Source organism: Microtus pennsylvanicus, chromosome 3 (assembly GCF_037038515.1).
Source record: "Microtus pennsylvanicus isolate mMicPen1 chromosome 3, mMicPen1.hap1, whole genome shotgun sequence".
Lineage (NCBI taxonomy): Eukaryota > Metazoa > Chordata > Mammalia > Rodentia > Cricetidae > Microtus > Microtus pennsylvanicus.
Window position 1 is genome coordinate 7672988 of NC_134581.1, and position 15088 is coordinate 7688075.

Below are 15088 nucleotides of genomic sequence, written 5' to 3' on the forward strand. Positions count from 1 at the left end.
GTGAGAATGGAAAAGCTGAGCTGAGCACAAGCAAGCAAGGAAACACACGTGCATTCATTTCTCTCCAGCGGATGTGCATGCGACCTGACTGTTTCAAGTTCCTGCCTTGACCTCCCCACAGTGATGAACTGTGTGTAACCTCGAATTTTAAACTGAAATATTCCCCTTTGCTCCCTAAATTGCTTTTTGGATGGGGTCACAACAGAAACGAAACTAGGACCCTGGCAAGAGCACAATGGTGGTCTGTCTCCTCGAAAATCCTTCTGAGTACAGGGAGAGGAGGCGCAGCTTCTAGGCCAAGTCATCTGCCAGCCAGTCTTCAGGGCGGACACCTATGGTGCTCCCCAAATCAAAGAGCTGATTTTTTTTTATTTATGCAGTGGAGAAAATGTCTGAGACAATTTCTAATTCTTTAGTAATATGATGCATTTTTATTTAACCTTTTTATTATTGTATGAAAATCTGATACATGCATGCAGTAGGTTTTGATCAAATTTTTCCTCAGTCCCTCTCCTGTAGTTCCTCCCATACAACCCTCATTTTTTCCTTCAAATTTCACATGCTCTACCAATACCTTTAAACCTACTCTGTCCACTTAATGCTGCTTATATCTGCATGGCTGTAGGGCCATCTAATGGAGCATGAGCATCCTCTCACAAGCCACATTCCTAAGGAAGACTGACTTAATGATGTAATTCTACAAAGTGGTTTTGGACATGGGCTCACACACATGCAATCACACACACACACACACACACACACACACACACACACACACACACACAGCCTAATATGTTTTTCAAATATTTTTAATTTTTTTGAATTCTTTTTTTTTTCGTTGTCCTAGGGACTCACCATGGCCCTCTACATTGCAATGGGTTATAAAGCAAATGACATATGATTTATTTTTGAAATGCTTGAAAGAGCACACATTTTAGTCATTAAAATTCTTCTGATAGCTTTGATGCTTTGTGTAAATTTTACCAGAAATGAGGATGTTTGGCTCATGAGGTTGGATGTTCCAAGTCACCAATAATTTATCCAGTGCTATGATTGCAAAATCCCAAATATTTCACAAGAGCGGAAGCCTCTGATTAAGCATAACACATGACAGAGTGGATTTGTTTTTATATCCATGTCTTATAATGCTTAGGACTTTCAGATCGTGAACTGAGAGTTAAGGTGAAAGAGTTAAGCTGAACATGGTTTTCCTCAAGACTTTTCTTCCTCTGTGTGTCAAGCCAGATCCAGAACATTCTGCCAACGCTAGATCGGGTTCTCATGCACTGTAGTTTGACTGTGGGAATTGTGTGAGCCGTGAAATCAGTTTCTCTGAGCAGTAGCTGTTGTTTAGGAGAACAGAGGAGGAGGAAGGAGACAAACGAGGGGTAGGCAGCTGCTGCTGCAGCAACCAAATTCTTCAGTGTGTTTCCAGTGACTGAAGCCAGCAGTTGCGAGTCAAGAGACAAGAAAGAAGCAGGACCCTGAACGTGTGTTTATGTTTAAACGGCAGCTCTAACAAAACCCCTGGAAGCTTTACCCAGTGACGGGAACCTTATAAGACCCTGCTTAACGCATTGTCAGGTGGCTGACTCCACTCTGGAGCTGATCTGCAGGGCAGAGCAGGGAAGGCCTCAGGTACCTCATGGAATAATAGCTACACTGGAGTGAGCCAGGCCAAATGAAAGGGGCTGGTCAAGGCCGCTGCATGCGCTGCTGTCTTTCCAAACATACTAGAGAGCGCTCGCTTCAATTTAGCCCAAGCACGGGCCAGATTTCAGATAGCTGGGGTTGGCAGCCTCGCGGGGCACTTCGTTGCGAAACTAGAGAAGAAACTAGGTATGCTCTGGCTAACCCTGCTATTCACCTACAGGCCTCACTCTTGTTTCCAGAGCTTTGTCCCTGCCTCTTTGGCACTTTTCAGATGTGGCCCCAAGTATTCAAATGAAATTGTCACTGCTGGGTGGTACAACGTAACGTGCTTTGACACGGCGTTATTACAGCCAGAGAAAACAGACTTTTATTGCTTTATTCTCTCAGAAAAGTGTCTCTGGTGGCTCACAGCAGACATCTACTTAGTTAGATCTGAATGAACCCAAAGTGAGCCGTCTTCATAGCCTGCTATCTTAGTGTTCTTAGAAAGTGACCCCAGCAGGCTCGCTGCGGCTGTAAAATGGCATTAAGAGAAGATGATCGTACTTAGAACCCAGAAGGGATGACTCGAAACTTTCAAACCAGAGTAAAAATAGTGTAGGCACGTGGGGTGGGCAGCAGCCCGTTTTCTTCTTTCCTTGCTCCTGTATTCACAAAATCCGCAGCTGCACATTGTAACCTCCCGTTATGCTTGGTCTTCATGTAAAATATGTGTCATTCCAGGACAAAGAGAAAGGGCTTGATTGGTGGGGCTTGGCAGGCAGCATTTATCCGCGCTGTCTCTTATCTATGTGAGCTCCCAGGGACAGGTTTAGGAGAGAAGGGACTCAAGGCATGAGCCGCCTGTCTTTACGTCCTAGAATAAAATTCCACTAATGCAGCATCTGTGGGAGGTAAGGGCTCCCATTTCCTCTCGGGCTCATGTCTCTGCTAGGAGGAAGCTTTTCCTCAAAGAGGCAACAGGGAGTAGACCCTGTGGGAAGGTGCAGAGGCAGACAAGAATTCTTTTATTCCTAGAAAAGGAAGTTTCCTACTACAAAACAAAGAAAACGTAGAAATAAGAAGAATACGATTAAAGGTTCTAGTAGGTAGGAAATGTAAAGATGAAGAAACTTGTATTTTCCTGTTCCTAAATATTTAGAATGAGGAAAATATGTCTTGCTTTTCTTATTCAAATATCATATGATTTGAGGGTTCTTGTCATTAATGACTGAATATATATATATATACATATATATTATTCTCTATATTTAAAATGTCATTGATGGAGTTGGGAAGTTGGGTCTGCAGTTAAGAGCATTTACTGCTCTTCCAGAGAACATGAGTTCAGTTCTCAGCACCCGGGCTGGTTCACAACCACTTATAACTCCAGTTCTAGGGACTGACTCCTTCTTTTCACCTCTACGGGCGTGACTGTCACAGGGAGAGAGAGAGAGAGAGAGAGAGAGAGAGAGAGAGAGAGAGAGAGAGAGAGAGAGAGATAAATAACAAAGTGAAGACCATATCCAGTTTATTTTCTGGAAACCCTTGCAGATACACCTGAGCCAGGGCAGTCTTGCCAAGATGAACATGATGCTGGGATGGGAAAGCAATCTGTCCTTAGATTGTACGTGAAATGCGGACATTTCACACAAAAACCTCATTTTATGAATATTTGTATCTAGTATTAAATATAAAAAAAGGAATAGGAAAGTAGCCAAAATTCTAAAAAGACTGTAGAGGAAGCCCAGCCCAATGGGGGGCGTGTTTGCCTGAGGCTAATGTTTATATATGTATCTGGCGGGCGTGAGCCCCGTCGGCCCTTTTGTATTTCCTGCCCGTTGCTGGATCGCTGGTGTTGTAAGCTATCCCTTCATTAAATTTTGCTGTTTCATATTAAGCTAGCCTGGTTATTACGCCGCATCAAAAGACAATATTATGGTTTTGTGTGTTCTTTTAGCTTCCTCTTATATGTAGGGACCCAAATAATTCTCTCTAGGTATCTTCCACACAATGAGTTTTCAATAAAAGTGCCACAGGGCTAATAACTGTCCCACCATGTGACCATAGGCAGCAAGCTATCCAAATACAGTGCATCGTTCTCACAGTGTGGCTGAGTTAGCACTGCTCAGGCTTTGACCATGGCTGATGTTGGTCAAGATCCCCAATGCCACCATTTATTGGAGAGGAAGTTTGGCTCCTCCAGCCTCCATGCCCCCATTGATACAACCTGCCTCTCCTGGCTGCTAATTTAGTCATTTGGTTAACATCAATTGAATGCCTTGTGTAGAAGGAAGTAAAGGTCTCCGGTTAGTTCTGTGACATCCCCCTGGGCAGCCATATGGGATGACACATTGAGCAGTGATAACCTTGTCAAGTCTCACGAGCCCACCATGGTAGCTATGACAACAGATGGTAATTCATGTGCACATGTCAAATTAAACTCCCCCATCCCTTTCTTATAACCCTTTATTGTATATTGTTATAGGAACAACTTGATAGAAACATATAATCTCATGTTAACGTCCCCATACTTTCTCCCCCCACCCAGAATGGAGTCTACCGAAAAATGTGAAGTGGTAATTCAACATTTTAATGGAAAATATCTGAAAACACCACCAGGCATCCCAGGTAAGAAATGCCATCAGAAGTCACTGAAAAGTGTCTTGGCTTCTGGCTAATGTTGATTCATTTGCCTACCGTTGGAGGGGTTAAATCATTGCCTACCATTGGAGGGGTTAAATCATTGCCTACCATTGGAGGGGGTAAATCATTGTTTACTGTTGGAGGGGGTAAATCATTGCCTACTGTTGGAGAGGTTACATAGTTTGCCTACTGTTGGAGAAGGTAAATCATTTATATCCTGTTGGAGGTATTAAATTATTGGCATACTGTTGGGGTTACATCATTGGCATACTGTTGGAGGGGGTAAATCATTTGCATACTGTTGGAGGGGGTAAATCATTTGCATACTGTTGGGGGTAAATCGTTTGCATACTATTGGTGTGTTGTAAAAGTGCATTTTCTACATCTCCTTTTTTCAAATCTGTGCATGTTGAGTAGTATGTGTGGTGTATGAATGTGTATGTGAATGTACATGCTATACACTCACATGAGAGGTCTAAAGGGGAATACTGGATGTCTTATCAGTCTCTGTTTTATTCTTTTGAGACATGGTCTCTCACTGAACCGGAAGCTCACTAATTTGGTTATACTGATGGCCAGTGAGCTCCAAGGATGTGCCTGTCTTCATCTGCAAGTGCATAGCCATGCCTAGCTTTTACATGGATGTTGGGGATCTGAACTTGGACTCTCATGCTTGTATAGCAAGCACCTAAGCTGTAGAGCCAGCTCCCCACTTCCTAATTGTGTACGTGTGTGTAAACACTATTTAAAAACTCGTTCCCAGACTTTCTGGGTGATTCTTCATTGTGGTGTGTTTGAATTGTTGCTGTTGATTCCCTGAAGTGGGTTAGAAGAGGAACAGATCAAAGTGCAGGTGTGCTTGAGATGAAGAACGCTTGTGACACTCGACGTGAGTGCTGAGTCCTTCATCTGCCTGTATTAAGTGGCTGTGCCGTGATATTCATAGCAGAGATGAAGAGCCCATACTGCACCCCAAGCACCACTGTCCACTTGCAAGACAACTTTATGGCAATTTGGCAGTCATGAAATCTGAGTGCAAAAATTTTACAATAATATAAGTGACAGTTTGAGAAATTGTTAAAAGCTGCAATCTATACTATCCCATGGCGTTTTATATTTTCTCAAGGCAGAAATTTTAAGAGTTTTATATACATTGTAAAATGATACCACTTTTGATCATCAAGAGTTACATTTAACATAAAAAATAAAATGTGTCATGTTTATCAGAATCATTGATGCTTTAACTTGGCTTAACCTGTTAGGGAACAAGAAAGGTATTTGGTGTTGGATGATTGCATTGATAAATAGCTCATGAGCCCTGGGCATGGTGGTTCACTCCTGCCTTCCCAGCACTTGGGAGGCAGAGGCAGGAGAACCGGGAGTTCAAGGTCATCTTCAGCTACATGGAGACTTTAAGGACAGCCTGGACTACCTGAAATCCTGTCTTCAAAAATGATATTGCATATTAATATATAAAAATTAAGATTGAATGAAGTGCTATGCTGAGATAAATTATAGCATACTAAGAGCCTTTTAGATGAATGCTGTTTATTGTACGGCTCTTTTGATGATGACCTGTATCAGTGGAAAAAAAGTATATATGTGTGTATGTACATGTATATATATGTACATATATATGTATATGTGTGTATATTCATTTATATTTTGGGTTTTGACAATTACTGTTATAACATCACTATCATTGGAATCCATAAAGGGTTTGGAAATTTGGCTTCTCAATTCCTTAAAACAGATTGAAGTTATATAGAGGAGAAAATGTGAACGATAGAGTTTTGTTTTTTTTTTTTTTTGGTGGCATAATCAGGGCTTTGTCCTGACTTGGTTGCTTGGGGAGGGTGTTAGTAAAGAGAAATGCCCTTCCTCAGGATGTTTGGATGATGGAGAAGATGCAAAGGCAAGTGATTGGTTAGTCAGTGAGTGTGCATGCAGCCATACAGGTGCCTTGATTTGGTTAGCTTCCACCCTCTGGGAACTGACTTCGTCATGATCCACGAGGAGACATATGGTGTTGTTAAGAAAGGCTGTCACAGTTTTCTTCTCAGCATGGAAACTGTCTTTGCATTTTAGGAGAAATAGTGTGGGCTTTTTTCTCCTGTTAGTATAAATAGACAACTCAAGACATTCTGCCCAGAACTGGCTTTGAATAGACAAGGCATATAAGTGTGCATGCATGTGCGTGTGTGTCTCCTGCTGAATCAGAAACTCAGCAATCTGGTGAGAATTGCTGGCCAATATCTCCAGGGATTTGCCTGTCCTCCCACTTCACAAGCTAGGATTGCAGGCACACACCATCATGCCTGCCTTTTATGTGGGCTCTGGGGATCTGAACTCAGGTCCTCATGCTTGCGTGACAAGCTCCTTACTAAATGAACCATCTTCCCAGACCCTACAGTTCCCTCATCTTAATCCCAGTTTACCTGACATATATCTGCAGACACAGAAGGCATTGAATTAGGTATGAATCCCATGGTTATGTTAAAGAGGTAAGCAATGAGCTAACTATGTGGAATCATTAATTAAAATCTGAGCACAGGTTTGTAAGTTTATAGGTTTCTTCCTTTGGGGAGGAAAAAAGACATACTGAAATCCATCTTGATCTGACAGGTTTGGAAATATTTTGTTTGGTTTTCCCCAAACATATAGGTGATTAAAATAATTTAATGCTAAAGTCAAGAAAAATCCCTACAGATCCCTTAATGTTCCAGCATTCTTCATCTGCACACAGGGAGGGCTAGCACCTTTTTAAAACATCATAGCTACCCCCAATGGAAGCATGGTGCAACACACAAAGTTGCTTGTGAGATTTTAGCCCCTTGATAGCTCATGGCAGCAAGAAAACCAACAGCTTGGCTCTCTTACAAAATACTTAGAGGTGAAACTTATGCTTCTGAGGCCTCCCCTCGGTGGAATAGAATTAAATATGCAATGCTGATCATCAGGAGCTCTCAAGTTGGCCTTTATTTATGCATAATTTTGGAAGTCAAATAGAGTTTAATAGAAGCTTCAAATGCTAACTGAAGATATTAAATCTTTGATATGTAAATCTGGTGTGAAACACAAGAGTATGTCATAAGAAACAGGTTTTGGGAAGGTATAATAGGAAATGTCCCCAAAGGATCCAGTGTGGATGTCGTGGCAGGCAGGATCAAATGGGCCATATGTTGCTTACTCCGTTTGGTGCTCATAGCTTCTATGTGGATCGGTTTAAAATATTATTTTTATAATTCATATTTTTGAAAAATTTAGAGTGTTTGTATGTGTGTGCGTGTATTTGTGAGTGCTGTTGCATTTAGGCCATGGCGGACATGGGGAGGTTAGCCGACACCCACTGTGGTTAGGCCTTCCTTGCTTTCTGTCTTGTTTAAGGCAGGGTGTCTCTAGTTATTTGTGGCTGTATATTCAAGGCTAACTGGTTCATGAGGTTCTGGGTACCTTGTCTTGATTGCCTGTGTCTTTCTGAAGATATACTTCAATCGCAGACACTCATGCTAATCAATTTGATTTTGACATGAGTTCTGGGGACTTGAACTTGTTCCTGATGCTGGAGTGGTCAGTTCATTACACATGAATTTTTGATAGCCCAGAAATTTATCTGTTAATTGAATTTTCTCTTCCATTGCAAAGACAAAGAGTTGAAGGTTACTAGCAGCTGCTATAACACACAGAAGAGAGTCCGGGGAGTGGTTTTAAAAATTTATTGTTTTAGCCGGGCGATGGTGGCACACGCCTTTAATCCCAGCACTTGGGAGGCAGAGGCAGGCAGATCTCTGTGATTCAAGACCAACCTGGTCTACAGAGCTAGTTCCAGGACAGGCTCCAAAGCCACAGAGAAACCCTGTCTCGAAAAACCAAAATATATATATTGTTTTGATTTATGTGTGTGAAATGTATTTGCTGTTTTCATTTATGTCTGTGTGCTTGCTAATCTCTATGTGCACTTGTGTAGGGCTGTCTATGGCAGCCAGAGAAGTTGTTGGACCCCTTGGAGCTGGAGTTACAAGGGTTGTGAGTCAATGTGGGTGCTAGAATCTGAACTTATGTCCTCTGGAAGAACACCAAGCATTCACTATCGCTGAGCCATCTCCAGCCTTGTGTCTTTCTGATTTTCCCTCTTTAAGTGACCAGTTTTCCAACTCCTTTCAGTAAAATAGTTGAGAGAGCTTCTCTTTGCTGGTGAACATACTAATCATTTTCAAAATAACATTAATTGATATGGCCTTCTTGAAAAAAAATAAGGGTGAACATAATTATGCTCATTGTAAAGAATTCCTCAAAGAACTAGTAAAAGAGGCAGAGTTCAAAAGCACTGAGAACTCCAATCTTCTGCTTTAGCATAGTTTCGTGTGTTTGGGGCCAGAAGTCCATGACTTTGTCTGCACATGGATGTTTTCAATATAGCAATATTTAAAACCATGTGCAAACAATCCACAGTCATGTGCAATAACCTGAGTCACTGTGTCCTAAGAAGGCTGTGGATGTTGAATCACTCAGCGTCCTATATCGTTCTATGGGAGTGCAGAACAATTTGTGCTAAGTTCATATGACTCCCATCTTCATTTGAGGATGGTTTGTGGAAGCAGGCACACACTGTGGAGCACTCATGGGATTCCATTCTGTCACCCTTGGCAATGATGGTGACCCTTATAGGAAACACAAGGCTAATTAGACCAAGTAATAATCTCTTTCATCTCCTGAATCCCGTAGTGCTATTTCTACCAAGGGTTAAGAAAAATAACTCCTTGAATATTGAGCTTTGACATGGTTATAAATTGTAAATTCAGAACCATCATTGTTAAGCACATTTGCAAGAATATCATCTAACATTGATCTCATTTATGAAGTCAACACCATTTGTGTTTTGATTATAGTATGAATAATTTGCTCATTAAATATTAGTTACATGGTTGTTAAGTTTTTCTTTGTGATACACATCAATGTGATGTTGAAGGGAATGATGTAGATGCCACATTTTAGATCATCCTGGGTCTCTCTATATAGCAAGCCTCTTCCCATTGATTCATAAGAGGTCTAGTGTCAATGAGGGCATCGTGGATCTTTCCATTCACACTATTAGAGCATCCCCAAATGGTTCAGATGATGCTCAACAGGATCAGGAAAGAGGAAGGAGGGCAGATGGAAAGATCAATGATACATATGTATGGATAGATAAGTGTAATGGGTAGTTGGATAGATAGATACCAGAATCAAACTATAAAGTATTAGGACACCTGGATGAGGAAGCTTAAAAAGATCGAACATTACTGTTGTCATTGACGGATCAGAAGGTGAGGTCAGCCTCACATGTTAAATAGTGCCTGTCATGTGAACATTGCATCACTATCATTAGCAGAAAGAGATCCTGCAATGCTCCTTCCCCCAGAGAGCAGAGACAACACAGTGTTCCATAAATGCTGCATGTCCTGTGTATTGATCTTGATACTTCCTGGGCAAAACGAATGCTCATTAGTTGCTTGCCCACCTCACCCGAGGCAATTCTGTGTTCCGTAATGAATTACACAGCTATGCGGGCCAGCCCCAAAGCATTTCATTTCCAGCTAGCTGGCAGAGCAAAGGCTATGTTCCCAGAAACCTCAGGGCTCTGGAGGGCATGAACTCAAAAGGATCGCTTTCAAAGAGGCCCTAAAGCAGAGTGACCCACAGTATGGGAAAGGCTTTCCCATGTAAGGACACCCATTGATGAACACAACCTACATGCCACATTGTGGGCAAATAAATCACGTTCTGTTCTCAGATGAGACTTCTGCCTGTGAGTGCGTGTTTCTGTCAGCAAAGCTGTCTTTCTAGAAGAAAATGGAATCATCCATGTCTGTTCTTAAGATTTTCTTATTCTTTGATAATTGCTCCTAATCCCAACTGAACTCCAGGAAATCGGGGAGAGTTGAAAGACATCTTGTCATATTAGAGAATGCTTTCCATTTTTAAGAGACCTTGTTCACAATAGCAATTTGGACCAGCTAGTGAACTAGAAAAATTGTTTTTTCTATGACAGAGATTTTATCTTTTATTGTCTTGATGTCTTGACATAGTAAATTTACTGTTTCTCCTTTCTTGAAATAAGTAACAATATGTAAATTATGAATGTATACGAACACTTCATGAGAGTGTCAGAGAAAACTTTCTTAGAGTGTTTTTTTTTCACTATAAGAAAATATGGGGTTGGTTAGATGGCTTAGTGAGAAAAGACGTTTGCTGAAAGCCTATGAATTTGATCATCAGAATGTTACACACACACACACACACACACACACACAATAAATATAATCCAGCTACTTTTATCTTTTTTTCCAGCTACTTTTAAATAAATATTTGTTTAAACTTAAAACTCCTTCAAAGCAAAGCAAATGTCATCAGCATATTCAAATGTAATATATGTTAAAATATAAAATTTAAAATCAACTTAGATATCTCGTGCATAGAAAGAAAATGCTGGAGACCATTAGCATTGGTGTTCCTTTCATGGTTCACTCTAAGTCCAGAAACACAACTCTAGCTGGGAAATAGGCCACAAATAGAAAAGTATTGTGCTACACAGTTGGCAAAAATATATCCTTATTGCTGTGCTCACATGCGCCATTGCATTGAGGGGAACAAAGCCTCATATGGGGCCTGGCATGATTGCTCAGTGGAAAAGATGTTTGACAACAAATCTGACTTGAGTTCAATCTCGAGAACCCAATCTCGAGATGGTGGAAGGAAAGACCAACTCTTGAGGACTGTCCTCATTACAAAGCCTAGTGACACACACACACACATACACACACACACACACACACACACAGAGAGAGAGAGAGAGAGAGAGAGAGAGAGAGAGAGAGAGAGAGAGAGAGGAAGTGCTTTCTTAAATCAAAATAAAATTCATATTTCAGATAGACTGTAAAACATTCAACCCAGTTGGGTATCAGTTTTGAGTTCACTTAGTGAGATTTAGCAGTACTTAAGGGGTGTTGTTTTTCTGTTCTTTCATTTTTCTTTTCTTATTTTATTTTTTAATTTCTGTGAATGCCTGTGTACCATGTGCATGGAATTACTGTGAAGGCCAGAAGAGGGGATTGTTTCCTGGAGTTACAGATGGTTGTAGCTGCTATTTGGTGATGAGAACTGAACTTGGATCCTCTGCAAGAACAGCCAGTACTTTTAACCACTGAGCCATCTATCCAACACCATCCTGACCCCCTTATTTACTCTTCTTTTAAGATGATGTCTCGTGTCTCTTAGGCTGGCTGCTGCTCTGGAACTCACTCTATAGCCACAAATGAAATTGAACTTCTAATCCTGCTGTTCTCACTGCCTAAATGCTAAGATTACACATGTCTACAGATCTAGGACTAGAACTCAGGGCTTTGTGCTTACTTGGAAAGCACTTAACTACGTTTTCACAAAAATTTCATCATTATTTCTATCTATTAAATACATAGTAGGCTTGTAAAAAAAGTAGGATTATTGTTGTTGTTGTTGTAATAGTGTTAGTGTGCTTCAGAAAGCAACCATAAAATATCTTAATCAATGGTGTCTTCAATTCTGTATGAATTGTTTGGCCATTGACTTGGCCCATCCTGTCTTATTCTTCTGTGGACCATGCTGATCTTAGCAAGGTAAATACATAACTGATTTAATATAGGAGGGAAGAAAAAGAAAAGGGTAATACAGTTGTAAACTGGATAATGAGTTAAATAGAAAAGACAGATTCATCTAGAAGGGACCACAAAGGTCAGAAAAAGCAGTGCCCTGTGTTTCATGCCCACTCTCTTCTGTCATCTATACTTTTAGCTACAAGTGACAATGGCCATCTCCAGGTCCTCTAACATATCTACCACATACACCTTAGTTTCTACACTTTCCCTCCTTGGACAAAAATTGACCAAGGCTCAACCAACCCAGGCCTTATACAAACTTAGAGAGTCATTGGCCCCTGGAATAACCCTGTACTGGTGGAATTTACTGTAAAATGAATATTTCACAAATACACATTAGTTCCCTGGTTTGTATTTTTTTTTTTTTTTGGTTTTTCAAGACAGGGTTTCTCTGTGGCTTTGGAGCCTGTCTTGGAACTAGCTCTGTAGACCAGGCTGATCTCGAGCTCATAGAGATCTGCCTGCCTCTGCCTCCCGAGTGCTGGGATTAAAGGCATGTGCCACCATCGCCCGGCTCCTGGCTTGTATTTTTGTGTCTTGACTCAACACCATTGATTTTCTTTGCCAGGAGAATGCTACGATGCTTATTATTAATAACTTCCAATATTATCATGTATAGATTTTAATTGTTACAACAGTGTCAAAGCTCTAGTACCCATCAGAATGTGTGAGAGCTCTGGTTATTGAATGAGGTTAAGACAGAGAAGGAGAGAGAGGCCCACATTCATCTCAATGATCATGACCAACTTCACCACTAATTTCTCAGCTAGTAACCACATTTAGGTTTGTGCACACTTCCAAATGGAAGATTTGACAGGAAGACCATCCCAAACCCACAGTAAATTGTTAATTTTGTTTCTAAGAGTGTTGGGCGTTTTCCTCCTGTCAGTGTTGCTAATGAGTAAGCTATTTCAGTGTCTGCCTAAGTACGTCTGATTAGCAGGCTAAGAGAGTTGAGTGGCTTAAGACCAATTAAGGCACAAGCCAGGGAGAGAAAACTGAATAATTAAGTGCTTGGTGCCCTTCTAAATATGCGATTTCACTTAGTGGATTTCATTTAAAACAAATTCTAACCCATTTCTAGATAAATGCTTAGTATTCTGAATTAAATATATTCTAGTCTCTCCCAGCAACAGTCAAGATGCCTACCATATATCCAACTCATTACTTAAGATCTTTTTGTTTCTTAACAATGAAGTCTGGAAAGACAGTACTTTGAGAAGGCTGAATGGGAGCTCTCATTAGGCAGGCTCTGTAGTAGCCCTCATTTGTTTATCTTATTATCTCCCTCCTCTGACTTCTTAAGTCTTTAAGCCCATGATTGATAGATTCATTATTTTTCTATTATTTTAGCCTTTTTCATTTCAAAACCAGAACTGTCCCATCACAAATGAGCGTATTCATGCCTTATTTTCTGATTTTATGTCTTTCAAAGGCATCTTTGTCCCATGATCTGTCAATTATCTCTAAATAAAGCAAAGTAACAACATCAAAAGAGAATGTTGACCTTTATCTCTTTCCCCTTGCCTCTTTTTAAAGAGTGATTTTATTTTTTTCATGTGTATGTGTGTCTGTCTGTGTGTAGGCACTCACACATGTATGTGGGTACACACCAAAGACCATAAGAGAGGGCTGCGCTCTCAACCGCTGGGCACTCTTCAGCCCCCCTTGCCCTTTTTTCTTTAAATAATTATTTCACAAACTCTAGGAATACAGCCCCTACACTTTGCCGTTTGGTTCAGTCATCCAAATCAATGTTCAGAATGAAGCAATAATAATCATTATTTGTTCATTGATAAATAAATAATTTGTTAATATATGGACTTGGTAGACAGGACCCAAAACACTCTTGATGCTACCTCACAGAATTATAAATATATTGTTTACATACAAAAGCAGAATTCAGGAATTAAGCCAGACTCAAAATTGAAAACTCGTATGGATTACCTGGTGAGTCAAATGAAGAACTGGTGTTCTTAAAAGTTCAAGAGATCAGAGTAAAGAAAGCAGGGTAGAGAGTGGAGCCACCACCATTGGCCTTGGCTGTGGAGGAAGGCGGGTAGCCCCTTAGAAGCTGGAAGAGCAAGGATGTGGATTCTCCTCTCAAGCCTCCAGAGATAAACTCAACCCTGTGGGTATGCTGAGTTTAGCTCCTTGGACCTCTGTGCCACCCACAGACCCGTATGATACAACTCCACACTCTTGATGTGTTCAGACACAGATAGACATCGCACCCATCTGATTAGAAGAGAAATCTTATACATCAGCTTAGGAATTGCTTTAAATAAACTTCACCCCGGCTATATTCAACAGCTGCTTATATGTAAAACAGGAAAAAAATCTTATTTTAACTTAGTTTCTTTATGCCATTTCAGTAGGATGGACGAGAGGAAGACTGTGTAACATTGAAAAAAAAGCCCTTACACAGAGAGGTGTTTGAGTCTCAGAACACATTCCTTTTTGTAATCATATATTTTAAATTAGCATATAAAGAAGCGACCTTACATGAGGCCTTTTCATACACTCATAGTTTTGGCTTATAGATCCCAACTCCATACCCTCCCCAATCCCTATTCCCACCACGCCATACCCTCCCCAGTCCCTAATCCCCCACCCCATACCCTCCCCAGTCGCTATTCCCCCCACCCCATACCCTCCCCAGTCCCTATTCTCCCCCCCACCCCATACCCTCCGCAGTCTGTATTCCCACTTAAACCTTTAACGCCATCATTGCTCATCCTGTCTGTCTTCTTTTGTATCACAAGAACATATTATTTTTTACCTACTAAAATAACATATGAGCTCAAAACTATCTGCAAACCTAAAATATGCCAGGAAAAGTATCGCAATTAATTCATTCAAATATGAACTTCTCTTGGGTTTCAACTTTAATATCACCTTGGTAATTCCCAATATTGAAAAAGTAGAGTGGCTGAGAAAGAAAACTGAAACTTATTATAGCAGACGTCAGGTGGAAAGTTTAAAGGGTGCTCCATCCGTGCTTGCTTTCCCATGAAAGGCTGTGTCCTCAGGCTTCAAGGTTGTGTTCCCTGTGGAGATTTAAACTTCAGGCACAAATTAAAGTTCTCATAGGGGCTGGAACAGTAAACATAAACAAATAGGCTATGATAACAAGA

At 40.7% G+C, this 15088-nt stretch overlaps 1 protein-coding gene across 8 annotated transcripts in view; it reads left to right on the plus strand.

The window, feature by feature from the left end:
- Rbms3 (RNA binding motif single stranded interacting protein 3) overlaps nucleotides 1–15088 on the plus strand; it is a 1334377-nt gene that overhangs the window by 1082098 nt on the left and 237191 nt on the right. For all 8 annotated transcript variants that reach the window (XM_075964221.1, XM_075964220.1, XM_075964219.1 and 5 more), the window contains one exon: nucleotides 4184–4263. In XM_075964221.1, coding sequence (XP_075820336.1) covers nucleotides 4184–4263 — 80 coding nt within the window. The remainder of the gene's footprint in view (nucleotides 1–4183; nucleotides 4264–15088) is intronic.